We start from the raw sequence: 27,848 nt of genomic DNA, 5'->3' as shown, positions 1-27,848 counted from the left end.
AAGATCTTTTTCATGGTCACAAAGCGCTTTACATCAGAGCATTTTACATTCACTCCACACTCGGTGGTTTCCCCTGGGGGAGACTGACAGAAGCGCTGTTGCGACTGCACACGTCTGCACCATACATTCACACACACACATCATTCATCTTGGCCTATTGTACATGTTTTTTGTGGTTGGGGAAACCGGAGCACCCGGAGGAAACCTACACAGACACGGGGAGAAAATGCAAACTCCACAGGGAAATGCCCCAACCAGGTGGGAATCGAACCCTGGACCTTCTATCTGTGAAGCGAGAGCACTAGCTAAGAATTAATGAGTCATGTTTTGAAATCTAATATTTATTATGGTGGAATCATGCAAACATAGGGTGTGTATAAACAAGTTTGGCTCTTAATTTTGGGAAAATAACTTAAATGCAGTACCTTGGAATGGGTAGCCTTGCTCTCACTATGCTTCCACATTCAATAGCTCAGGAGTTTTGCTCTCATCAGTCTCTCTAAACATAGATACTGAACTGAAATGTGACTGAACATAACCTTTTAACATGTCCATAATCTACAAAACCGTATGTTTTTACATCCATTAAACTGACACCAGCATCTATTTGAACTGCCAGTCGTGCAATACAAGCGGCGCCACATCAGCCCAGCAGCTCTTGCCTGCCGGACACTGTGCATGTGTCGGAAAATACGGAAGTAACAACAACAGCGATCGCTCGTATTGAGGAAAAACTTGCCAAGAATCTCAAAACTCACCATTGCCTTAAATATTGGATGTTTTCGGCTGCAGTTTCTAACGTTAATTCATCAAATATTAGCAATTTGTTTCTCGTATTGTGCAGCCAGTACAGAACAATTATCTGTAAAACACCTACACACCACATTTGGAAGATTTTGATGTCTAATCCTTTTTTTTTTTTTTGAGCTAGTCAAAACAGAACAGTGACAGTCTGAGGGTCACTGTGACTGTGACTGATGATGTCTCTCTTTATTTGTAAACGTAATGATGTACTTGATGTTTTGGCACATACTGTTAAGTTAAGCTAAGATATGATGGGTTAAAGGGGCCCGTCTTTGACCCCCTCATCTCCCCCCATGCAGAGTAAAGTGTCCCCTCTCTGCTGCAGGTGTCCGGGTCCCGCGTGGTGGAGTGTCCCAGTATCCAGATCACCACCATCTCCCCAGAGGACGACCCCACTCCCACTCTGTCCTCCTGCTGGGACATCAGCACCGGAGGGGGTGAGTACAGCAGGGGAAACGGGACATTCACTGTATTTGTGTTTGGGTTTGTTTACAATTTGGACAATGTAGCCAAACATAAAATCTGACATTCAGACAAGCAAATATTTCCCTGAGCTTCTATTAGTCAAGCAGAAATTAAGGACCTGAATTGTATTAATATTTTTAGGATTTATCCAAAATCATTCAGGCTTAACTTAACCTCTTAACCCCACCTGAACAGACGGTGAAGCAACAATAACACAATAAAAAAATGACAATAACGCAAGAAAAAAGCCCCCCAAAAAAAGTGATGAAGATTAGACGAAAGTGTCAATAACACAAGAAAAAAGTGACAATGAAAAAAAAAAAGTAAAAGACTAAAAATATTTTTTTAAAAACACAAACATGTCACAAACACAAGAAAAAAAAAGAAAAAAACATAAGAAAAAAGCTAAAAAATTATGAAAAAGTGAAGACAAAAGTGTCAATAACACAAGAAAAAAGTGACAATATTGCAGCAAAAACAATAAAAGACAAAAAATGACCAAAAAAGTGACAAAAATGAAACAAAAAAGTGCCGAAAAAAAAATTGTAAAAAAAAGTAAAAGACTAAAACAATTTAAAAAAGTGAGAATAACACAAGATAACAAAGACAAAAACACAAGAAAAAAGCCAAAAAATGAAAAAAAAAATGAAAAAAAGGGATAAAGATTAGACAAGTGTCAAAAACACAAGAAAAAAGTGACAATAATGCAGCAAAAACAATAAAAGACAAAAAATGACAAAAAAAAAGACAAAAATGTTTTTGTTTTTAAAAAGTGACAAAAACACAACCAAAAAAAAAAAAAAAAGCGACAATAACACAATAAAAAAGTGACAAAAACACAACAAAGAAGAGGCAAAAGTGTTTCGGAAAAGTGACGAAGACGAGACAAAAAAGTGACAAAAACTCATTTATTTATTTATTTTTATTACAAAAAAGCAACAATAAAGTGATGAATCCTGGCCAGGATGAATGAGAGTGTGTTTGAGAGTGCGCATGGGGGACGACGGATGGAAATTAGCCCAAGGCTACAATCCAGCGTGGCTTGTTTACATGCACGAGACCCATGTTTGTTCATTAACATGCACTGTCCCGACCAAATAAACCAATAAAATAAAAATAAATAAATAGAGAAGGCAACAACAAAACGTCAAAATCATGAAACACGGAACATCATTCCTACGAAAACACGACAAAAATGCTTCAAAAATGTGACAAAACGTGTCAGTTTGTAGGTCTTAGCTTTCAAATTAGGCTGTAAGCTCCAGTCGAGAAGCTTTTAGATTTGGATCAACTTGAGAAAATGCGCTCGGTTAAGAATAAGTTTGATTTTCTTCTTTCTGATTGACGTTTTCTGCTGATGTTGCTCTTCACAGTGTGGGACAGGGAGCGGCTGTACCTCCCGCTGCTGGACCCGTTCTCCTACAGGGACCGCAGCCCCGGCTCCCTCAGCCCCAGCCCGGCCTCCAGCCCGTCGTCCCGCGGCGGCTGGCTCAGCCCGGCCTCCAGCTGCGAGTCTCTCTCCGTGGAGGACGAGGAGCTGAACGAGGCGGCGGTGAGCTTCGGCCTGTCCCCCTCCTCCAGACCCACGTCCCCGGGGGGAAAGAAGAGGAGGAACAGTCCACTGGTGTCGCCCTGTGTGTCCAGACGGGGCAGCTACTCCGACGACACGCAGGGGGAGGTGGGTGGACTCCCTTATAACTTCTTGATACTTTAGGATTGTTGACACAGGGCCTCATTTCCGAGTTATCCAGAGTGTTTCTGGAGATTTTCTTTTTTTTTATTCATGTCCTTTTAGTCGAAGAGTTTAGTGGTGCTAGGCTAGTGCATGTCTATGGTAACTACGAGCCTGCATTAAAAACAGCCTGACCCAAGCACAGTGCACCTCAGGCAAATCACTTATAACACCAGACTCACAATATAAATGTCTGTGTTGACTGAATAATGTGTGAAATATAACCATTTTGCATTTAAAAGAACTTATGTTTGAGCAGCATCAGCTTCCTGGTTGTAGCTACGCAGCGGCGGAGTGATCTGCTAAGTTACCGGATCTACAGTAGTTTGTTCATCTGCGGCCGAGCTTTTATAAATCAGATATGGCAACGTTTGGAGGACGACCCCATGATTTTGAAGAGGTTTTTAATGCAGGCTACTAGTTACCATAGACATGCACTAGCCTAGCACTAGCCTAGCACCATTAAACTCTTCATATAAGGACTGCATGAATAAAAAAAAAAAATAAAATAAAAAAAAAACATGTATATATACAGTGGGGAAAAAAAGTATTTGGTCAGTTTCACATAGACATTGTATTGGATTTTGGCCAAATACTTTTTTCCCCCACTGTATATATACTGTATATATATATCCAGAAATCAACAACACTCTGGATAACTTGGAAATGAGGCCCCATGTCAGAAATCCTGAACTATCCCTTTAGTCTTTTCTTCCACTTGCTTTTAGGCTTTTGTCCAGACTTGACTGATTTTGGACCCAGCTTTTATTTTTATTTGTGCATTTATTTGGTAGAACTCAAGACTGATCTTAAACTTTTCGTACAAAATTCAGGATTCAGTTCAGGAACTGTGTTAAATAGATGTAAATTGGACTAAATGGTGTTGAATTCATGTGTGAACCATGTCTAAACCAGAGAAACACCAAACCTTGAACAGGTGTTTGGATCTGAGTTATGCAAAATCAACCACAATGTGCCGCTTCCTCACAAGACGGTGTTTATTCTTTGTGCAGGAATCTCAGTTCAGTTCAGAATATCAGTTCTTTTATTGTAATTTCTTCCAACAGGGGTGCAATCTTGAAAGTGGAGACCCCAGCTCTCTTAACCAGGCTCCATCTCTGTGTGAACTCAGTGTCCCTCAGAAAACCAGGAAGACTTCGCTGGAGCAGGTAGAAAATATTCCAAAAGATTCGCTCCATGCTTTGTTCTGTTTTCTCAAAGACGTTCCTCCTCTTGTCAGTTGTCCCCGCGGGAGGTGGAGCAGGAGCAGGCTCCAGGATACACCTCCCAGTGCCCGCCGTGCCCGCCGCCCGAGCCTCCTCTGCCCAGGAGAGAGGCGCCGTCCCTGGGCATGGACTACCTCCCCGTGCCCCCCGCTCTGGTCTGGGGCAGGACCAGGGCCAACTCTCACAGTCCGTTATTCAGGTCAGAACATTCACTACTGCCTGGTAATAAACATAGTACACTTTTTAGGGGCAATACTGTTTCCGGGTAAACTAACTTTTGCTGGTTTACTTGTTAAAAAGTCAATTTCCAAAGGTTAATTCATTATTATTATTATTCATTACTCTTCAGAAATATCCACATTTTACTGAAGGACTGAATAATATGATCTTATCTCAGGTCGAACGCTCTGCCTCCTCTGGACTGGCCTCTTCCGTCTCAGTTCGATCAGTTCGAGCTCAGGATCGAGGTCCAGCCCAGGCCGCATCACCGCGCCCACTACGAGACCGAGGGCAGCAGGGGCGCGGTGAAGGCGGTGCCCACGGGACATCCGCTCGTCAAGGTAAACATTCAGACGGTAACATCAAACACACTTGGGACTTGGAAACCTACTTTTGCATTGATATTTTACACAAGGAGGACTGTGCTGGCTCGGATCTCAGTGTTAGGCTGGAGCGCCCTCTGTTGACAGCAGCAGGGTCTCCACAGGTTATTAAAAACCAATGGGGTATTATGCAAAATCACCTTTTCTGCACTTTTTTTTTACCATGCTACAACGCTGTTCTGTCATCACCGGTGGCTGTTCTTCACAAAAACTCCTCCTGAAGTCCTACGTATCCAGGAAATTTCTCACCTTTCAATCTCTTGCAAAGCTTAATCCTCTTATTGCGAAGTGAAAACACTCGCCATAGCTTCACTACAGAGTGAGATTGCTTGAAAATCAGGAAGTGAAACTACTGGATATTTTGTTTCTGCTGTTTTAGATCAATATTGCAATTTCTAACCAACAAAGTGTCAGATAGTGATAAAAATGTGTTTGTTATTATCAACTACCTGTAAAAACTGCACAATATCCGCTTTTTAAATGGACTGTGACAAAATCAAGGCCTTAAATGTAATTGAAAAGCCTGAGATTTGATTCAAAAAGACATTGAAGCTACATATATTTGAACTTAATGGCGCTACTCTACTTTATTTACTCCAAAAGTTCAGTAAAATACAAAATCCATGGTCCAAAACACATTCAACTACTGGTTTTGCAGAATTTCTCTGGAAAATTTCTTTCACTTTTTACTTAAATATTTGCTCAAAAGCTGCCTTTTTTTAATTCATCAAATGATTGTAAATTAACATGTATCATACTTTTGGATACTTTTGCATTTGTGGCATTGCGAATACAACAAAGCATTATATTTGCATACTTCACATACTTTTTGGCATTCTGACAAATCCATGATGAAATACAAATCAAATCATTACAGCAGTAGAAAAAAATCTATTGAAGAGAACTGCCTGAATAAAGCAAAATACCACATATTTTTATAACTGTGTTGAATGCTCAGAAAATAATAATTTTACATGACATGTCTGTTTTCATATAAGTAAAATGGCTCATGACTCTTCAGTTGATGTTTTCTGTTGCAGTTGTCGGGGTACTCGGAGAGGAAGCCTCTGTCTCTGCAGGTTTTTGTGGGAACGGCCGACGACAGAACCATCAGGCCTCACCCGTTTTACCAAATACACAGGTACGGACGTAGAGAAGTCCCCGCACGACGACGATGTAACGGGTAGGCGATAAACTGGTGATGTCTTTGTCCTGTCCGCAGGGTGACGGGGAAGATGGTGGGCACGGCGTCCCATGAGAGCGTTCAGGCCGGGACGAAGCTGCTGGACATTCCCCTCACGCCAGAGAACAACATGACTGCGCTGTGAGGATGACACTGACTGCACACAATGACTTCTACATGCACTCGTTTCTACGACCTGAACTGATGGTTAAATGACGTTTAACCCCTTGACTCCCACCTGAACCGAGGACATTTTCTCCAGTTTGGCTTTACCCCAGTCCAAAAGCTTCTGGAAAAAAGCTGTAAAAATAGCAACAAAACTGAGACGATAAAAATTATGGAAATGTGACAAAAAAGTGAGAAAACATTGACAAAAAAGTGACAAAAAATGTATGAAAAAGTGGGAAAAATGTCACAAAAATGTCACAAGAAATGGACAAAAAAATGACAAAAATGTGACCAAAAAATGACAAAAAATGTGACAAAAAAAGGACAAAAATGAGATAAAAATGTGACCAAAAAATGACAAAAATGTGACAAAAAAAGGACAAAAATGAGATAAAAATTTGACCAAAAAATGACAGAAATGTGACAAAAAATAACAAAAAAATTACAAAAAATTTACAAAAATGAGTTGAATACCCAACAAAAAAATGATGGGAAAAAAAAATCTGACATGAGGAAAAAGATCCTCTCGGTTCAGGCGGGAGTTAAGAGGTTAATGAAGCTGTACATTGTCATTATCCAACGGCGAGGCAAGAACACATGGTTACTACCATATTCTGTATCACTTTATTTTACAGTACCTTGATACATTGTACCGAACTAGATTTAGTACAATGTAATGTGCTCTGTAACAATCTGTAATAACTTGTACGTATGTAGTACGTACACAATGGAATAACTTGTATTAGTACTTTGTAAGTACATAATGACACTTAGGGTTAGGGCTTAAAGGGATATTTCATGATTTTTGACATAGGGCCTCATTTCCTAGTTATCCAGAGTGTTGCTGATTTCTGGAGATATTTTTTTTGTAATTCACACAGTTCTTATATTTGAAGAGTTTCGTGGCGCTAGGCTAGTGCAAGGCTAGCGCATTTCTATGGTATCAGCTAACCTGCATTAAAAACAGTCTGACCCGCTCCACAGAGCACCTGAGGCAAATCACTTATAACACCAGACTAACCATATAAATGTCTGTGTTGATAGAAATGCGCTAGCCTAGCACTAGCCTAGCGCCACGAAACTCTTCAAACATAAGAACTGCATGAATTACAACAAAAATATCTCCAGGTACCAGCAACACTCTGGATAACTAGGAAATGAGGCCCTATGACTAAAAACCTGAAATATCCCTTTAAGGTTAGGGTTAGAGTTAGAATTATGTCTTATTACATTATGTACCTACAAATGCATATTATTTCACTGTGTATCTACAAGTTATTACACATTGTTTCAAAGCACATTACATTGTACTACATTTAGTCGGGTACAATGTATCAACGATAGTGTAAAATAAAGTTTTCCCCAATATTCTTCATTACCAACAGTTATTACTAGACCATTACATTAGCACATTTCTTTACATTAGCGTTTCATACTTTACATCTTTTTCCATAAACATTTAGAGTTTGTCACGAAATAGTTTAGTTTCACCACAGTTACAAATCGTTTTCAACTTTCGACTGAAGCTAAAACTTTGATGTTTTTTTAACTTTCTTTTCTGTATGTTAAAAATAAAAGCTTATTACATATTACATACAATACATGTGCACATAAATAAATCTTTACTCTGTAGACCTTTACCTTCTATAATCCTGCACATTCATTCCACCTCCTTCTTCCCTGCACAAAACGCCGTCAAAACCCAGATTTCCAGGAAGTTCCTCTGTTTTAAACTCCAGACACCTTAATCAAATCATCTGATCCTGTTTGTGGCCAAATCTCTTCCCTGTGCTGATTAGCCTGTTCTTGCCAGATATATTTGTAGCTTTACAAAAGAAGGAAAACAGCATTCTCTGCTGGCCTTTGGTTTAATCATACTTGTAATTAAGCGTAATTCTAATATATACTATAACATAACTAAATATATTTAAGCATAAGGTTATTTTCTTATGCATATCTTAATGAAAAGCCGTTAGAGTATTTAATCTGACACGTCTTGATGAGTTAACATCACATTTTTACTGAGTCGATTGAAAAAAAAGATTGAGTGTGTGAATAATCTCTCTCGTCAGTATCGACTGCGCCGGGATCCTGAAGTTGAGAAACTCTGACATCGAGCTGAGAAAAGGAGAGACCGACGTCGGGAGGAAGAACACCAGAGTGCGGCTGGTGTTTCGGACGCACCTCCCTCTAGCGCCCCCTGTGGGACCTCCGGGACGAGTGCTGGCCCTGCAGGTCGCCTCGCTGCCCATAGAGTGCTGTGAGTGCATGAACGGAGCAGAAAGTCCAATCAAAAGCTTTTACACACCATTTTATTGTCCTGAAATTTTATTTTTATTGCCATTAATGCAACAAATCTAAGCATTTGTTCTTTCATATTATAGCCATTCCCCTTTTAGAGTATATTTTTTTATATTTCAAAAGGTTGATTGGTTAAAACAGGACAGTTTTCAGTAAAAATTGATAAAGAGAAGCTGATAATTTTAGCTAAACATGCAAATGAATGTGTTTTGTACCATATGCTTTGTGTAAAATGTCATTGTTGTCCATGAAATATCGTTGCATGGCTTATTGGAATCAACTTTAATGCGTTTTATTGCCACACTGAAACTGTTTAAAGTTATAAAATGTGAAATACTAAAGCTAGGAAGTCCAAAAGTACACTTGACTGACCAAAGCAAATCTTCATTCATGAGAGTCACTTGAAACGGAAGCACATTTTCCTGATTTTGAGAAGCCCTCTCTTCTCTCTGTCCGCAGCCCAGCGCTCGGCTCAGGAGCTGCCGGTGATCGAGTCCGTCAGCCTCACGTCGTGCTCGGCCGAGGGAGGAGACGAGCTGCTGCTGAGCGGGAACAACTTCCTGCCCATCTCCAGGGTGGTCTTCATGGAGCGAGGGACAGGTCTGTGACAAACAGTCAGACGTTCCGTGAGACTCATTTTTTATACATAATGAACATGCCTTATTATCAATGTGTTACACGAGTGCTTTAGTGGGTTCAAAAACACGGCTGTTCCTAATGAAAGAATGACGTGAGAAAAATGCAACAACAGCTCAATCCAAACATAAAGTTGTGCGCATGGAGACGATGGAGAGCGGCAGGTGTCACGCGGACGTTCTCATCTTCGCTTTAACCCCTTAACTCCCACCTGAACCGAGCACATTTTCTCCAGTTTGGCTTTACCCCAGTCCAAAAGCTTCTGGAAAAAAGGTGTGAAAATGGCGACAAAACTGAGACGAAAACAATGATGGAAATGTGACAAAAAGATGACAAAAAATGACAAAAATGTGATAAAAATTTGGCAAAAATGTGACAAAAAAAATTACAAAAAATGGACAAAAATATGACAAAAAAGTTACAAAAATTAGTTGAACACCCAACAAAAAAATGATGATGACGTGAGGAAAAAGATCCTCTCGGTTCAGGCGGGAGTTAAGAGGCCCAGACAGAAAGTAGCCGATATCTATGACCCAACGCTGTCCAGATCTGATCACATCAGCTGCACATTGAGGGCTGGACTGTAGGAGGCCCTTCCGCGCTTTAACGTGGCTTCATTTAGTTATTTTCTTTTGAGTTCTGAGAAACTATATAGGAACAGGAAATTGATGTTGTCAACTGTTTTTTGGAATAGGGGGTGGGGTTAAATAATAAAATAACTAAGTTAAATAACTTCTCCTCACTCCTTTTTGGAAATGTCCATCCATCCATCCATTTTCTTCCGCTTTATCCGGGGCCGGGTCGCGGGGGCAGCAGTCTCAGCAGAGATGCCCAAACTTCCCGATCCACACACACCTCCTCCAGCTGTTCTGGGGGGACCCCGAGGCGACACCAGGCCAGCTCGGAGACATAGTCCCACCACCGTGTCCTGGGTCTTCCACGAGGCCTTGTCCCACTAGGACATGCCTGGAACACCTCCCGCGGGAGGCGACCAGGAGGCATCCGAAACAGATGCCTGAGCCACCTCAGCTGCTCCTTTCGACGTGGAGGAGCAGCGACTCTACTCCGAGCTCCTCCCGGGTAACTGAGCTCCTCACCTGATCTCGGAGGGTGCGCCCAGACACCCTGCGAAGGAAACTCATTTCGGCCGCTTGTATTCGCGACCTTGTCCTTTCGGTCATGACCCAAATCTCATGACCATAGGTGAGGGTGGGAACGTAGATCGATCGGTAAATCGAGAGCTTTGCCCCGACTCAGCTCCCTCTTCACCACGACAGACCGATACAGCGACCGCATCACTGCTGACGCCGCACCGATCCGTCTATCGATCTCACGCTCCATCCGTCCCCCACTCGTGAACAAGACCCCGAGATACTTGAACTCCTCCACTTGAGGCAAGGACTCCCCACCGACCTGTAGAGGGGAAGCCACCTTTTTCCGGTGGAGAACCATGGCCTCAGATTTGGAGGTGCTGATCCTCATCCCGGCCGCTACACACTCGGCTGCAAACCGCCCCAGAGCAGCTGAAGGTCCTGGTTCGTTGAAGCCATCAGAACAACATCATCTGCAAACAGCAGAGATGAGACTCTGTGGCTCCCAAACCAGACACCCTCCGGCCCCTGGCTGCGCCTAGAAATTCTGTCCATAAAAGTAATGAACAGAACCGGTGACAAAGGACAGCCCTGGCGGAGACCAACACGCACTGTGTGCAACATTTAATAAATATATTAAATGTTGTATTTAATATATTTCTCTATATTCTATCCATATGTTTTTTACTGTCAGCCAATTTGGCCGATGGAAATTTTTTTTACCGGCCATTTTCTTTTCAAACTGGACAAAAGACAACTACAGCCGGCTAGCGGAAACCCTTCATCCAATACACTTACACTTAAATAAACCGGCGTGGAACTAAATCAAGTCTTTTTTTCAGATGGAAAGGTGCAGTGGGAAGAAGAGGCCCATGTTGACCGTGACAACAGCAGCGAGGTAAAGCCAAAACATTGTACATGTACGAGGCCTTCCACTTGCAACCCCTTCTTAAGAAATGCTTTATACTTTATGAACAAAGACTGGTATTTAAGTTATTTCTTAGGGCCAGGAAGTCTCCAAACTACGACACAAAGTTATGCACAACAAGTTTTATCAGAGATGAAAGTTTTTTTTAATTTTTTTATCAAATGCATTATTTCCTGCCCAGTGCCTGTTGTGCGTCCGAGTGCCGGCCTACAGCGACCTCTCCGTGAATCGCCCGGTCTGCGTCAGTCTGTACGTGTCGAACGGGAAGAGGAAAAGGAGCAGCACTCAAGCCTTCAAATATCTGCCCGGTAAGTACAAGGTTTAAATAGGAAACCACGCAGAGTTTGTCATTGAGCTTAACTTTAGACAAACTGCAAACTGTATCCCCACCATCTTACTTTAGCTGCTAAAAACAAGAAGATTAGATAGAATTTTATCTATTTAATTACAAGGGAAATGCTTGTGCCAGAAAGAACTATATAAAAGGTGCAAATATATTTTAACCTTTTTAACCCCCACTTGAACAGAGCAGACTTTACCCAGTTTGGCATTACCCAAATCTGAAAGCTTCTTCAAAAAAGCATCAAAATAACAACAAAAACGAGGATGAAAATGCAGCAAAAATGTGACAAAAGACAAACAAAAACATGCCGGAAAAAGCAAGAATAACAAAATTTAAAAAGTGACGAAAACACAACAAAAGAGTAACAAAAGAAGCCACAAAAGAGCGACAAAAACGTGTCAGAAAAACAACAATACCTCAACAAGAAAGTGACATAAGAGCAACAAAAACATGGCAAAAAAGCAACAACAAAAAAACTATAAAAACACAACAAAAACGTTACATAAAAAGAGACAAAAACGTGACAAAACCAGCTTTCTTTCAAATGAGGCATTACACTGTTGCTCTTCAGTTGAGAAGTTTGGGGATTTGGGTAAAGCCGAACTGGAGGCAATGCACTCGGTTAAGGCGGGGGGTAAGAGGTTAAAAAAGCAGATATTTTCCATACTGAGATCTGTTCTTACCTGAGCTTAGACGAGTTGATACGTACCCGTCTGGTCTTTGTGCGTGCACTCAGTCACGCACAAAGACCAAAGATGTTGTTAGCATTTGGCCTCTCCCAGCATACTCCTATAGCTCAGGGGTAGGCAATGTCAGGCCCGAGGGCCAAATCCGGCCCTTCAGCACAGAACCTCTGGCCCTCAAGATGATTTTGAGAAACATTATTACACAAATCACAGAGTACTTTTAACATTATTAGAGTTAAATGGGAGGAAAAAAAGGTAGAAATACTGTCAATAAACCCAATTAGGTCATATATTATGTACAACACTGGCATTTGAAGGAAGTGCACTGGAAAAAGAGTTATCGTTTTAAGGAAAAATGACATAAAGCTACTTGAATTAAGAGATTAAATCTAAGGTTTGAGTTGATTTGGTCTGGTCTTAGATGAGATAAAACCTCTAGCCGTTGTTATTCTCTTAATTCAGATAATTGTGTGCCATTTCAAGGGAAAAACAATTATTTGTCTGATTTCAAGTGGGTTTTATTCTTGTTCCATTGGCATTTGTATCTTGGATTAGTTCAAACCGACTCAAATTCAACATAAAATTTTATTAATTCAAGCCATTTTAAGTCATTTATCTCATTTAAGATGGTCATTTTTCCAGTGTCGTGCTTCACTTTGGGCTAATAATCATAATAATCAGCTCTTCCAGGGGCACAAAGACCAGACAGGTACGTATCAACTCGTCTAAGCTCAGGTCAGAACATGGAAGAACTGTGGCCTGTTCCTTTAAGAGGGAAGAGCTGAACAGTTGAAGTCTCGCAGGTTCAAGTCCCAGCTCTGACAGTTTGCTGGATTGAATCCCCGCCCTTCTCCTCCGTACAATTTGAACTGCATTCAGTCAAACACACTACCACAGCAAATATGTGCTGTAATCAAAGTTAAAGGTGCCCAACCCCCCCCCAAAAACAGCATACTTAGACTGTTGCTGGAAGAAGAAGGAACAATTAATTATTCTCTTTTTTTCTCTCTGTCCTCTTCAGTCATGTTCAAAGAAGACGACCCTCTTCTGCCCCGCCCCTCTGTCCTTCCGCTGAACTCTCTCCCTCCACCCGCAGTCAACCACCTCCACCACGACCCCACCAACGAAGACCGCTCCCTGGGCTTCCACTTTCCCCTGTACCCCTCCGCCTACTCCCCTCCCTGCCCCTCCATGCTCTACCCGGACGACTCCTCCTACCCCTCCTCCAAACCCGAAGCGATCCCGGTGGAGGACACCAGGGGGCCGCTGTCCGAACGCCAGCCCAGCTTCGAGAACCTGGAGCTGGGGTTCACCGAGCTGCTGCCCCCGCTGTACCCGCGGTGCCCCCAGCCCCCGTCGCCGTCGCCCTGGCTGGACTCTCCCTACCTGTCCTCCTCCCCGTCGCCCTCTCACTCCTCCTCCCTGAGCCCCTTCCCCGCGAGCAGCCCCATCTCCAGCTCGCCCCTGCCCCCCATGCCCACGTCCCCGTACCCGCAGTTTCACTCGGGTTACGCCCAGGAGGTGTGCCCCTCGCCCCCTCCGCTGCTGTCGAATCTGTCCGGCGGGCACTACCAGGAGATGTGCCCGGTGCCGTACTCGCAGTTTGAAGGGTGGGAGGTGCAGGGGAGGCACGGGGCGGACAGGGAGGACAGGGAAGGCAAGGGCCTGGACTGCCCCCTAGAGTTCAGCAGCTCAATGCAGCACATCACGTTTGAAGAAGGTGAGTGTGAGCCACAGATAATAGAGCGGTTTTCTTCACAATTTTATTTTCACTTTATTTTAATAACGCTACAGAGCATGTTCCTAAACAGGCGGGAAAATCCAAAGGCTAAAGCTCAAGCTCGAGCTCAACAAGTTTATGGGCATGTTTCACAATTTGCAGGGAGACAGGTCGTACTTAGTTAAAGTTATACAAGTACAAGTACATGAGTAACTTTTTGAAGAGACTGTACTTATAGAGTTCGGGAAAATCCTCAGTTACCATGGAGATCCGCCATCTTTGCAGCTGTTACCATACATTTTCCATAGACTAACATTGGATAAAAACAGTATAAAAAGTGGAGAAAATAGCCGTGGAACAACTCCGTTAGCTGCTGAGTTACTGCTGGTAAAAACATCTAACTCACTGTGGTGTCCAAGTGTTTTAATGTGAACAATATATCCAGTATTTTAACTTTTAAAATCTCCATTAGTTTACAATTGCTGCTAATCCCATAATGCTTAGCGATATGACATCACATACCCGATCTCTATTAAAGTAGTTATATAATTGAGAGTAATATTGTGATGAAGTGTCTTTACTCTTACTTACTAATAAAAGTTACTTGTGCCACTGTGAGTACATTTTTAAGTTGTAACATAATACAAGTAGTTTGTGTTTTGTGGCCCTTTTTCTTAAGAAATATATTGAATAGATTTTTATGCTATTTTCTGTGGAAATATTAGGATTTTCACAGGATCGCTTTGTTTCTCATTATGTCACAACTGAAACATCAATCAGACTCACTCAAACAGTACTTTTTTACTTATACTTCAGTATTTATTTGGGTCGCTACTTTTTACTAGCCTGGCTAACTGTGTGCGCTCCAATCGTATTGAACTGCACAGCAGCCTGGGGACCAAGGCCGAAATTTTCGCATGGATTTGGGACCAATCACAGAACGAGGAGCGACGGCAAGATGATGACGAGCTATTCGACATACGGAAGCTTGTGTTTAGGGATAAAAAAAAAATTAAAGGGGGGGTATTATGCAAAATCGACTTTTTCGAGCTTTACATCATGTTATTATGTCATTCCCTCATTAAAAACATGCCTGAAGTGTTGCCTTGGCACATTCACGTATTTTTGAGTAATCTGTAAAAACTCTGATGGCGGCCATTTTAGGGATAGGTTTGTCTGAGTCCTCCTAGGAACGCCCCCACCTCCTGGAGACGCCTCCGAGCTTTCGTCACCAGCCGAGTAACCAACCACTGCTCCTCAGCAGAACCCCCTCCCCACTGATGCCACAGACAGCGTGTGGAGGGGGCGTGTCGGAAAGGCTCAGAGGTTCTTAAAGAGACAGAGGCCTATTTCAAGACATTCACTACAGCCATTTTGAGAGAGCAATTTTATACAAGGCAGTTATTCTAATTTACTGCATTTACAGACCAACAGAAGGTTTCATCATCATTGTAGTGTGATATAGACTGGTGCTATGTGATTGGAAAAAGCATAAGACCTCCTCTTTAAGTTTATTTACGGATCCAACATGACAGCAGCGACGCCATCTTTTGATCAAGCTTTAGGCCGTGTTCTAAATAGTTTAGCTCGAAAGTTTACAGCGGGTACGTCACACGTCAGCGGGTACGATGATACGATTGGCTGTGGCTCCGCGCAGACGCATGATAGACGTTCAGCCCAATAAACGACTATGGACGATCGTAAACCACACCTCTCCTACGAGAAAATGAATGGGTCCCCAGACTAAATATCACTTGTGATTTTAGTTTGAAGTTAGCCAGGCTAACTTTTTACTGGTACTAGAGTAACATTATAAGTAAGGATTAAACAACTCAGAGCCGTGCATTAGACGGTTATAATGCACTCCGCGTCGTGCATTATAACCGTCTAATGCACGGCTCTGAGTTGTTTAATCCTTACTTAATCTTACTTGAGTAAAACATTTAGCTGCTCGGACTCTACCCACCTCTGCTTGAAAATCACGATATAAAGAAATACATTCCAAAGATCCTTCCAGGGATGATAATAATTCAAGCGCAGAATCACTACTTGAGTCTGTTACAATGACTGGTTGTTTTTTATCATGGTTTCAGTTTTTTTTTAAATGCTTAATCAAGTCATATTCGGGTCGTGGCTTGTCATCAGGGTGATTTCGCAGTTGAGAACCACTCATTTAGAGGAGTACATTTTAACTCGTGCTGCTAAATTGATTAATCTAATTGGGATAATTACACTTTTGGAACAGTGTAATAAAGAATTTGCTCACATCTCACTAACAAACAGACAACTATTTCATGAATCTATGTGAAAAGCTTAACATTAGTAACTTGTAATGATGTCTCGTCTCTGTCTTTGTGAGTTAAAGCGTTGACTTTCACGTCCCCAAAAAAAATTATCCAAATTTCCTCCCAAACTATTTTTTTTTGTACTACTTGATAAGCCGTCCCCCAACAGGACCCGGACCCCACTTTGAGAACCACTAGTTTAGAACAACAGCGTATGTCTAAGGATAATCTCCCGAAATCTACTACAATTCTGGACTTGAAGCTGAATTATCATCCTCACGTTACACATTAGTTTGAATCGTTTTCGTCACAGCGAGTATCAGTATTACAGTATGTCTAATGTTTTCTTATTGACGGACAGTTTTTCCTCCGCAGTGACGGAGCTGATCGGGGAGGACCTGCACTCGTACCACTCACACATGGACCACCAGCAGAACTGAACCTTCATGGACTCACACGGGACTGTAATGGGCTAAACAGGTTTTGATTGGGTCTGTTAAAAAACAAACAAAAAAAAACGTCCGTAAAGACCACCTAGAAAATGTTTTTTAAGTATTTTTGACACATTTGGGAAATAAATTATGTATTAAAGTGCTTGGTCTGGTGTTGTTCTCTCCGAGATTGTGGAAAAGCTTGGAATATTGATTTAACCGCGGTGTCAGTCTCGCTAGTTTTATTATTTTCAGATTGTGCCAGCCTTTCTGCACCTGTTTCCCCCATCGATCCCCAGCTGAATTTAAGATTGGGTCAAATCCAAAAGCCAAATTGCCTTGTCTTAAAATCTTAAAAGAATACGAAAAATACTTTTTTCGGAAGTTGTTCTTTCCAACCTTACATTAACCTCTTAACTCCCACCTGAACATGTTTTCTCCTCTTCTCCAAATTCTCCAAATCTAAAAGACCAAATCAACTCAAACCTTAGATTTAATTTCTTAATTCAAGTAGATTCGTCATTTCTTCCTTAAAACGATTATTCTTTATTCTCATTTATTCAAATGCCAGTGTTGTACATAATACTGTATATGTCCTAATTGGGTGTATTGACAGTATTTCAACCTTTTTTTTCTCCCATTTAAAGGGGCTAGATGCAAGTTAACCATTTTATACTCACTGCTGCCACCTCAGGTCATACATGTAACTGCACCTTCTATATTAAGCTTGTGCATGACGGCAATTCGGACCCGAAGTGACACTTTTTTGAGTGACAGTGCAGGATTTTAGAGGCAGTTGTGGTGAACAGGTCTGAGCTCATTCTACACATTAGGACATTGTTGGCACATTAAGGGGGAGGAAATTAGATAATTTTGCCATTTTTAAACTCTGTATAGTCCCTTTAACCTCTTAACTCCCGCCTGAACCGAGAGGATCTTTTTTGGTCCAATTTTTATCAAATTTTTGGTCACATTTTAGTCACTTGTTCGTCATTTTCTTGTGACATTTTTGTGACATTTTTGCCACTTTTTCTAGACATTTTTCGTCACTTTTTCGTCACATTTCCATCATTGTTTTCGTCTCAGTTTTGTTGCTATTTTCACAGCTTTTTTCCAGAAGCTTTTGGACTGGGGTAAAGCCAAACTGGAGAAAATGTGCTCGGTTCAGGTGGGAGTTAAGGGGTTAACTCAATGTTAAAAGTACTCTCTGATTTGTGTGATAATGTTTCTCAAAATCATCTTGAGGGCCAGAGGTTCTGTGCTGAAGGGCCGAATTTGTCCCTCGGGCCTGACGTTGCCTACCCCTGGATTAAAAGACTATTCACTTTAACTTCTGTGATGAAAAGTTCCCTTATAAACAGCACATGCTACTTTGCTTGCACAGAAACATCCAGTTTTGTTACAACAGTATTTCAGCACTTTTTAATCTGCCCCTTTTAGGTGGAAAAGTCTGACCACTCCTCTCGTCGCTATTCGACTTCTTTAAAACCTCGATGGCTTCTCTTTCCCTGTGATAGACGAGCGTTTAAAAGCACCAAAGTGAAAACTAAAGACGCTAAACCCACCTTATGCTCGCTCCTGACAGGTTTACGGCCGCACGTATGGCGCGGCGGGGCCATAAATGGACATGTTTGGACGCAGATAGTGAAAGAAGCCAGGTTGAGGTCTCCGGTTGGGGGTGAGGCAGCAGTGGAGCCCCGGCGTGAGGCTCGTAAAGGTTCTTTTGTAAGGTTTCTGTTGCTATAACTCGTCCCTGACATGTACTTTCCACTTCTAGCGCCGCAAAGGGAAACTTAGACCTGGAAAAGTTCACGTAAGGTAAAACAACACTGGTTGCATTGTATGGCCGACTTTTTACATCTGGACTCCTCAGCGTTTGAATTTCAGATATTTTATAAGTAATAATCTTTGTGTATAGAAAATGCGTTACTCTTAAAAGAACAGACCACAGTTCTTCCATACTGAGATATGTTCTTACCTGAGCTTAGACGAGTTGATACGTACCTGGTCTTTGTGCCCGTGGGAGAGCGTGGTCACTTCCAACTTCACCCCCGTTTGGAGCCATAAGAATATACTGGGAGAGGCCAAATGCTAACAACATCTTTGGTCATTTTGCGTGACTGAGGGCACACGCAAAGACCAGACAGGTACGCATCAACTCGTCATGTCATGGGTGATTAAAAACCTTAAATATTATGAAAAAAACACTGAATCCGATTCCAGCTGGCAATAAATCTACATATCTTACAAAATAATGGCACAACTCCACTTTTTTACTCCACAAGTTCAACAAAAATGCAAAAAAGTTTAATCTCTTAACTCCCGCCTGAACTGAGAGGATCTTTTTCCTCACGTCATCAATTTTTTTTTCCATCATTTTTTTGTTGGGTGTTCAACTCATTTTTGTCACATTTTTGTCATTTTTTCATCCATTTTTTTAATCACATTTTTGTCACATTTTTGTCCCATTTCTGTCAAACAAACAACAAGCTGCTCTAAACTGGCTCCCTGTGTATTATAGGATAAGGTTTAAGCTTTTACTTGTTGTCTTTAAATGTCTCCATGGTGCTGCTCCTCTGTATTTGTCTGAGCTTCTGGTACGTCACGCCCCTGCTCGGGCTCTGAGATCTGCTGATCTGCTGCTTTTAGAGGTTCCTCGCTCCAAGTATGTGACTAAAGGGCACAGGGCTTTCTCTGTTGCAGCTCCAAAACTGTGGAACGACCTGCCTCTCCACATCAGAGCTGCACAGACACTTGACCAATTTAAATCTTTGCTTAAGACACACTTTTATGCAAAAGCTTTTAACACTGTCTAGCACATATCTGGCCAAATCTAAGCTGTTAGTGCTTTGCTGTTTTGTATATTGTGTTTTGTTTTTTATTATTATATTTGTTTCTGTACTGTAGGCCTTTTGTGAAGCACTTTGGTCAACAGCAGTTGTTTTAAATGTGCTATATAAATAAATTTGATTTGATTTGATTTGATTTGAACAAATTAAATTTTTCTAATTTTTTTAATCACATTTTTCATCAATTTTTTGTCAATTTCTTGTGAAATTTTTGCCACTTTTCCATCAATTTTTCGTCGCTTTTTTGTCAATGTTTTCTCACTTTTTTGTCACATTTCCATCATTGTTTTCGTCTCAGTTTTGTTGCCATTTTCACAGCTTTTTTCCAGAAGCTTTTGGACTGGGGTAAAGCCAAACTGGAGAAAATGTGCTCGGTTCAGGTGGGAGTTAAGTGGTTAAGTAGCATTAAGTAGGATTTCAGTTTAGTGAAAAGTTGACTGTTGAGTCCAATTTACTTCAAAATATCCAGATTTCTCCACATTCCCTTGTTTGGAGGAAAGGTTAGGATTTTGTTGGTGGGATAAAAAATCAATCTGGTCAATCAGTCGTTTTTTATAGCCCGATGTCACAACAAGAGTGGCCTCACAGGACGCACAAGCGGGATGGGAGCGTGTACAACATAAATAACATTGGCCCCGCACTGAGCCCTGTGGCAAACCATAGCACACTTTGGAACACGATGGAGTCTGTTGGTTTACATTAACAAATTGGTACCTATCAGATAAGCAGAATTGAATCCTTTAACCCCCACCTAAACCAAGCGCATTTTCTCCAGTTTGGCTTTACCCAAATCTAAACGCTTCTTGAAAAAAGTGTCAAAATAGCAACGAAAGCGAGGATGAAAATACAACAAAAATGTGACAAAAAAGCAACGAATAAAAGGTACAAAAATGGGGAAAAGGAAACAAAAACACACAAAAAAAACTACGAAACACCCAACAAAAACATGGCAAAATCGTGTACATTTTTTACAAAAGCGCCACGAAGACAAAGCAACAAAAAAGTTACCATCAATTTTGTGGGCCTTAGCTTTCAAATGAGACATTCAGAGACATCGGAGAACTGCAGAAGACTGACATTTTTTTATAGTCTGCTTTAACTTTATTTTTTATTATTTGCATTCTTTTTATTGAGCACATTTCCTGTCTTTTTTTGAGAGCAAGTGAATTTCTCCATTGTGAGATCAATAAAGGATTATCTTATCTTATCCTACACTGTTCCTCTCCAGTCCAGAAACTTTGAGATTTGGGTAAAACCGAACTGGAGAAAATGTGCTTGGTTCATAAGAGGTTAAAGATGTGTGTTTTTATTGAGTTTTATTGCAAACAAAAACATACAAACATACAGTAATTCCATCTTCTACCTGACTTACTTGTAACATTTCATCCAGCAGAGGGCGCAGGACTCAATGAAAACCCTTATTACTGTATCTTCACGAACCGAAATGACTGACACACCAAGGTTTAGACTCCAGAGTCCAGTCCAGATCGAACATACCTCGTGCGATAACAGAAAAACAGTTCATCAACGTGAAGATCAGGGAGCTCCAAAAGAAGGGACCATGACATCAGCTATTGGGGAAACTACTATGGCTATTTTGGGAATATTACAACAGCTACTGACTATTCACTGTGGCTTTGTTTCAAAAAGCCTCTGTGATGTCAAAAGATCCAGTGTTGAGTTCATTTCTCACCAAGATCTTGTATTGATGATGGGAGAGTGCGACCACTGCCAAAGCCTCCTCCAGCACATCCCAGAGATTCTCAAGGACACAAGGACAGTCTGTATCGGCATCTGTCATACTCACTCACTTACTCACTATTACCGGTACTATGACTGCTTCTACTGCTTGAATTGTAATTACTTTTGATGCTGGTGGTAATGTCCTGGTGGTAGTACCTTTGTACCTTGGACAGATCTGGTGTTGAGTCTCCCTTTAAAACTCGACTCTCCCTCTTTAATGTCTGTCAACTACGGAAAGTAACATTTTTTCCAAAGGCTCCGATCTGGGAACCTTAAAATGTTTCCACAAAATCCACTTTGGCCAAAACTTCATCAATAACATTATTCATTCATTTTACCACCCGCATTTTTACAACTGAGTTTTTCGTATTTCCAAGAGGTTCGTTCAGTTGATACTGTTCCAAAATGTCTTTCATATTACATCATACCTGTTGCCATAGCTGCCCTGGGGCTGACTAACAGAGGTGTGGCTTATTCAGTCAGTCATTATTTATTTAGGATTCAGAGCAGAAATGACACGGTTTAGTCCACACTTTCATGACTTTGACGTTTTTTTCCACTCTCCCTTTCAAAAGATTTCTTAACATCGGCAAAAGGCTCAAAAAGTGGTTTAAAAAAGAGCATGAAAGCAGATTTTGAGAAGGTTTGGACTGTCTGGAAATAAGATTACCAGTGGAACAAGCATGATTTTGCGACACGGTGCAGCTCGAAGGTCCCGGCTCAATCCCAGGTCGGACGGGGCCTTTCTGTGTGGAGCATGTTCTCCCTGTGTCTGTGTAGGTTTCCTCCGGCTTCTCCTACCACTAAAAACATGTACAATAGGGCTACAGTCCGGCCCATAGACTGTAAAAAATAATTGACGTCTTCTGCTCACGCCTCCCCGTTTACCATAATGACCACGGTCGAGGGGGAATTCATGACAGACTCCCCCTCCCCAACTCTGACGAAGCATGTTCCTAAAAAGAACATAAGGGCGGGATCTTCACCGTAGACTCCGCCCTTGCATGACGTGTAGCTCGCGCTGCTCCAATGCTAACAGTCCGACCCTCGTTAAGTACGAGATTTCTCAAATTCTTCTTACGAAAACCAGCCTGGTTTCATATATTGTGATTAACCCAGTGTTATCTCAGGAGGAATATGTGTTGAAAAATTTTAAACCAGACGTTAAAGTTGTTTTTAAGGTGTCTAAACTCCAATGCTTTTCAATGGGAAACTAGCGGCGATATGGAGGTACTACAGCAATGGCGGAGCAATGGCGGCCCCCAGTGTCGTGGTCATAAAGCAGAGCACCTTGATACATTGTACCTGTAACTAGTACAATGTAATGTGCTCTGTAACAATATGTAACAACTTGTACCTATGGGTTAGATACACAATGGAATAACTTGTATTAGTACTTTATACCTTTATTCATTATGTAATAAGATACAAGACCCTTAGGGGTTAGGGCTTTGTCTTATTACATTATGTGCCTACAAACTACAAATGCATATTATTCTATTGTGTATCTAACCCATAGGTACAAGTTATTACACTCTGCACATTGCTACAGAGCACATTATATTGCACTAAATTTGGTTAGGTACATTCTTCTTCTTCTTCTCCTTCACCTCCTCCTCCTCCTTCTCCTTCTCCTCCTTCTTCTTCTTCTTCTTCTTCTTCTTCTTCTTCTTCTTCTTCTTCTCCTTCTCCTCCTCCTCCTGCTCCTCCTCCTCCTTCTTCTTCTTCTTCTTCTTCTTCTTCTTCTTCCTCTTCTTCGTCTTCTTCTTCTTCTTCTTCTTCTTCTTCTTCTTCTTCTTCTTCTTCTTCTTCTTCTTCTTCCATCTGTCGGCCATGTTGGAGTGTAGTAGGTTTGTTAAGGTCAGCGTTACTAGCTTTTCCTCCTCGTGTTGCGCTCTGATGGTTGTACTAAATTTAGTTAGGTACAATGTGTCAAGGGTAAAATAAAGTGTTCCTTACTTTGTTTGAGTAATTTTGACTTGCGAATCTGCCAGTGGAATAAGTAATTTTGTTCTAAGACAATGAGATTCTTGTTTTCCTTATTTTTAAATGCAAAAATTCACTGCCTGTCTTACCTAGAGCTGCTGCAGTTGTTCAGGTCTAGTTGATGTGATCTGAACATCCTGAATGACCGGGTTATTCATCGATGGATTTCTTCTTCCCTTATGGCACAGACATAGCTTTAACTCCATACTGCCCATATCAAAACCGTTTGTCAGAGGCAAGTGTTTTAGTGAAATGTAAACAATATAAACACACCGACACCTGCTGCACTCAGCTCTATTTATATACGTCCATGTTGGCTTCATCCTTCGCCACCATCCATCCCCCAAACACTCGACCCGCTCCTCCACCCGTCCCATAATGACAGACCCCCCAGTTCCCCACTCACCATAAAGAACTCTCACGCTTTGACTTACAATGACAATGTTTTATTTGAACAGATTACACGATCGTTTCAGATACACCGATTGTAGCTTGCAAGAAAAGTGGAAATGATTTTTGTCAACGCCCCGATCACATCACTTTATTTTACGTATAAATGGACGTATTTTTAACTGAGGAATAGGTTGCGTTCACTTTATTATTTATTTGAATGGGACGATGCATGTCAATGAACAGGCAACTCGTTTTATGACAGATTTAGCTTAGTTTCCATATACAGTTTTTGATCAAAATCTTGCCAAAACTTGATCACTGGAAACACTGCTTGAATTCAGGCACTTTATGATGAATTTGAGTCGCTTTAAACTAATCTGAGAAAAGATTTTTAAAAAAGGTCAATGGAACGAGCCATCAAAAAACAAACACTTAGAATCAGACAAAATATTACATTTCCACTTAAAATGACACAAAATAATCTGAATTAACAAACAAAAAAATGCTTATTCCATCAGCAATAAAGTACCAAACCAACTAGAACTGTAGATTTAATCTCTTGATTCAAATATTTCTTCCTTATGATTGATTTTCCTGTGATGAGATTAGATATTAAAGCAGTACTAAGTAACTCCTGCCCCTAGAGGCCATAAGCGCAACTGCAGGTGTCGTAGCATGTTGCGTTTTACATCTAACACACACTGTGGTGTTCAAGTGTTAACAATAACTCCAGTCATGGGCGTCGGGCTGAGGGGGGGTAAAGAGTACTGAGGACCCAGGGCCCAGTGCAGGGTGGGGGCCGTCAAAAGTGCTGCAAAAAGCGTTCTGTATTGTGCTTTCTAAATTTCCTCATAATTGATACTATAAGAATCAAACACAACAGGGCTGAAATACAATGGTTGCTAGACAGAATTTTGCACAAACAATAATGATGGATGATTTTTTGGGCCCTGACACCCCTTTAAAAATATAAAACAAACCAACCAACCATGAAGTAAGTATCCATGTGTTTGTTTATGAAGCTTTTTTTTTTTAGGTCGACCATTTTTTTCACCTGTTTAGGCTATATATACTTATGTTATAATAGAAATTAAATGAACTGCACTGTCAAATTGTCACTGCTATGTGGTTAAAGAACATAAAATGTGAGCGGGGGTCGACCAAGATAGTTTGTACCCAGGGCCCAGAATTTGGTGCTACGCCCCTGACTCCGGTATTTTAACTTTTAAAATCTCCATTAGTTTACAATAATCCCATAATGCTTAGCGAGATGATCACCAATCATCCCATTAACACTTGTATTACCCCCAGAGAGACTACGGAAAGGATTAAAGTCAACAAGTTACCAAGTATTGCTTTAAACTTTGTGCCAGTTTTTATTTCTTGTGTGTCAGAGATATTAACTTACGCCCTCTGCAGTTCAGTTTTGAGCTCTTTTGTCATGTGAACGCAACCTATTGAGGCTTTTTCAACAACGAATGAAAGAAAAAGTATCGTGTTGCTTTGGCTAAAACAAAATATACTTAGATCGTGCTTCAGCTTCAGGCGATAATCTCTCAAACACACCGATTGTAGCGAGCGGATACATTTGCACTATTCATATTTGGAGCATGAGGCAAAGCACAAAACAAACAAAACACTTCAAGTTTTTAACAAAGACTGGATGCACTGGGGGAAATGAAATCTTGCATCCGCACAATTCGTTACATCTTTTTTTTGGCATAAAGACACTATAGAAATGCAACAAAATAAACAAAAAATAAGCCGCCATTTTGACCATTCTTCTCAGCCATTTTAGACGATGTTCACCCGCACGCGATGCTAACGTCGTCTAAACAGATAACATTTAAAGATAGAAAAGCTGGCTGTACGCTTGGAATTGAATTGGGGTGAAATAATACTTTTGCTTGTTTTAACCAGACACTCCGCCCTCAAATGGGATCGCGGTTGAGCTCAGTAATAATTTTAACAGGAAATGTCGCCACACTTCATTACAGTTGTGTTATTAGGATTGCAATGGCTTCCAGCTGCTGCGAAAGACTCTGGAATTGACTTTTTTTTATAGCGTTTACAAATCAGAGTCTCGGGCCTTTGGTCATGTTTAAAAATGCTCCAAACAAATCTCACTCTGATAAAAACATGATTATGGATGTGGACAAAATCAGATTACAGCAAATGTAAGAGGACTTTCACAAATGGAAAAAAGCTCACTACCGAGATCCAGGCACCCGTGATCAGGAACATTCAGCCTCATCTTTAAAAACAAAAGCTGTTGGACCAGATTTTTATTCTCACAGTGGAATAAAATTAGTACTTACTCTATATCAGGGGTAGGCAAGCTTGGCCGATTTTCTTTATTGTAAACAGACCGAGGGCCGAAGCCACTGATTTTTAAGCCCAAAGTAAACACAACACTGGAAAAATGACCATCTTAAATGAGAGAAATGACTTAAAATTGCTTGAATTAAAGTTCTTCTATGTTGAATTTGAGTCGGTTTGAACTAATCCAAGATACAAATGCTATAGCGCCAATGGAACAAGAATAAAACCCACTTGGAATCAGAAAAATAATTGTTTTTCACTTGAAATGACACAAAATGATCTGAATTAAGAGAATAACTACGACTAGAGGTTTTATCTCCTCTAAGACCAGACCAAATCTACTCAAACCTTAGATTTAATCTCTTAATTCAAGTAGATTTATGTCATGTCTTCCTTAAAACGATTAATCTTTTTCCAGTGTACTTCCTTCAGATGCCAGTGTTTTGACCTAATTGGGTGCGTTGACAGTATTTCTACCTTTGTTTTCTCCCATTTAACTCTAATAATGTTAAAAGTACTGTCTGATTTGTGTACTAGTGTTTCTCAAAATCATCTTGAGGGCCAGAGGTTCTGTGCTGGAGGGCCGGATTTGGCCCCCAGGCCTCATGTTGCCTACCCCTGCTCTATATGATAAAAATAAAAGACATTCGTGTGAAAACCGCTTTGTGGAGGAGTGTCTCGGGGTCTTGTTCTCTCTTCTTGTTGTGGATAGAGTGGTCGAGAAAGGGTGAGGAGCTCGGTCGCCCCGGGACAAGCTCGAAGTAGAGCTGCTGCTCCTTCACGTCGAGAGGAGCAGCTGCGGCGGGTCAGGCATCTGTTCCTCCTGATCGCCTTTTGATCTGGGTGCGTCTCACGGAGAAGAGGCTCAGGGTAAGAGCGAGGGCTGGGAACCGTAAAAACAAATAAACGATTCCTGTACTTTAACCTCTCCCGCCTTAACCGAGTGCTTCGTTTGGCTTTACCCAAATCTAAAAGCTTCTGGAGAGCTATAGTGTAACGCCTCAGTAATTACTTTTTTTGTCTCGTTGTTGGCGTGGTTGTGTCTCTTTTATGTCACTTTTTTGTCGCGTTATTGTTGCTTTTCTGGCATGTTTTTGACATTCTTTAGCTGGTGCCGAGTTGTTGTTTTTGTCACTTTTTTGTGTCGTTTTCGTCACTATTTTGACACTTTTTACACAGAAGCCTTTACGTTTGGGCAAAGCCAAACTGGAGAAAGTCGGCTTGATTCAGGGGGGGCCGGATAAGAGGTTAACAATACTGGTGCCTGAACAACATTTTTTCAAAAGCTATACTAATTTGTCATCTAGAACCATAAAACAAAACAATATCCATTTATTCTCTAAAAAAAATATATTTGAGCTGAAACAGTAACTTGACCTCTTAACTTCCGCCTGAACCGAGAGGATCTTTTCACGTCATCAGATTTTTTTGTTGGGTATTCAACACATTTTTGTAACTTTTTTGTCATTTTTTCGTAAATTTTTTATCACATTTTTGTCACATTTCTTTGTCATTTTTTTGTCAAATTTTTTGTCGAATATTTATCACATTTTTGTAATTTTTTTGACACATTTTTTAAATTTTTTCGTCAATTTTTTATCAATTTTTTGTTACATTTTGGTCATTTTTTGCCACATTTTTGTTTTGATTTTTTGTCAAATTTTTGTCCATTTTTATGACATTTTTTCCACTTTTTCATACTTTTTCATCATTTTTTTGTCAATTTTTTTCCACTTTTTTGTTATTTTTTCATCAATTTTTTGTCAATTTTTCGTCATTTTTTTGTCACTTTCTGTCAATTTTTTGTCACATTTTTGTAACATTTTTGTCAGTTTTTTTGTAAATTTTTGGTCAATTTTTGTCAGCTTTTTGTCTAAGTTTTCTCACTTTTTTGTCACATATTCATCATTGTTTCATCTCAGTTCTGTCGGTATTTTCTCACCTTTTTTCCAGA

At 40.8% G+C, this 27,848-nt stretch overlaps 2 protein-coding genes across 2 annotated transcripts in view; one reads left to right on the top strand and one right to left on the bottom strand.

Moving 5' to 3' along the window:
• nfatc4 (nuclear factor of activated T cells 4) overlaps nucleotides 1–16,744 on the top strand; it is a 34,794-nt gene extending 18,050 nt beyond the window's left edge. Inside the window, exons 3-15 of the mRNA XM_079569706.1 lie at nucleotides 1,130–1,241; nucleotides 2,643–2,947; nucleotides 4,069–4,170; nucleotides 4,242–4,426; nucleotides 4,625–4,787; nucleotides 5,870–5,970; nucleotides 6,052–6,153; nucleotides 8,253–8,440; nucleotides 8,941–9,081; nucleotides 11,051–11,106; nucleotides 11,318–11,444; nucleotides 13,187–13,885; nucleotides 16,546–16,744. Coding sequence (XP_079425832.1) covers nucleotides 1,130–1,241; nucleotides 2,643–2,947; nucleotides 4,069–4,170; nucleotides 4,242–4,426; nucleotides 4,625–4,787; nucleotides 5,870–5,970; nucleotides 6,052–6,153; nucleotides 8,253–8,440; nucleotides 8,941–9,081; nucleotides 11,051–11,106; nucleotides 11,318–11,444; nucleotides 13,187–13,885; nucleotides 16,546–16,610 — 2,346 coding nt within the window. The 3' untranslated portion in view covers nucleotides 16,611–16,744. The remainder of the gene's footprint in view (nucleotides 1–1,129; nucleotides 1,242–2,642; nucleotides 2,948–4,068; nucleotides 4,171–4,241; nucleotides 4,427–4,624; nucleotides 4,788–5,869; nucleotides 5,971–6,051; nucleotides 6,154–8,252; nucleotides 8,441–8,940; nucleotides 9,082–11,050; nucleotides 11,107–11,317; nucleotides 11,445–13,186; nucleotides 13,886–16,545) is intronic.
• sdr39u1 (short chain dehydrogenase/reductase family 39U, member 1) overlaps nucleotides 1–27,848 on the bottom strand; it is a 185,131-nt gene that overhangs the window by 78,480 nt on the left and 78,803 nt on the right. The window lies entirely within an intron of this gene.

The sequence above is a fragment of the Gobius niger genome (assembly GCF_951799975.1).
Source record: "Gobius niger genome assembly, chromosome: 13".
NCBI lineage: Eukaryota > Metazoa > Chordata > Actinopteri > Gobiiformes > Gobiidae > Gobius > Gobius niger.
This window is presented reverse-complemented; position numbering and strand designations above follow the sequence as displayed.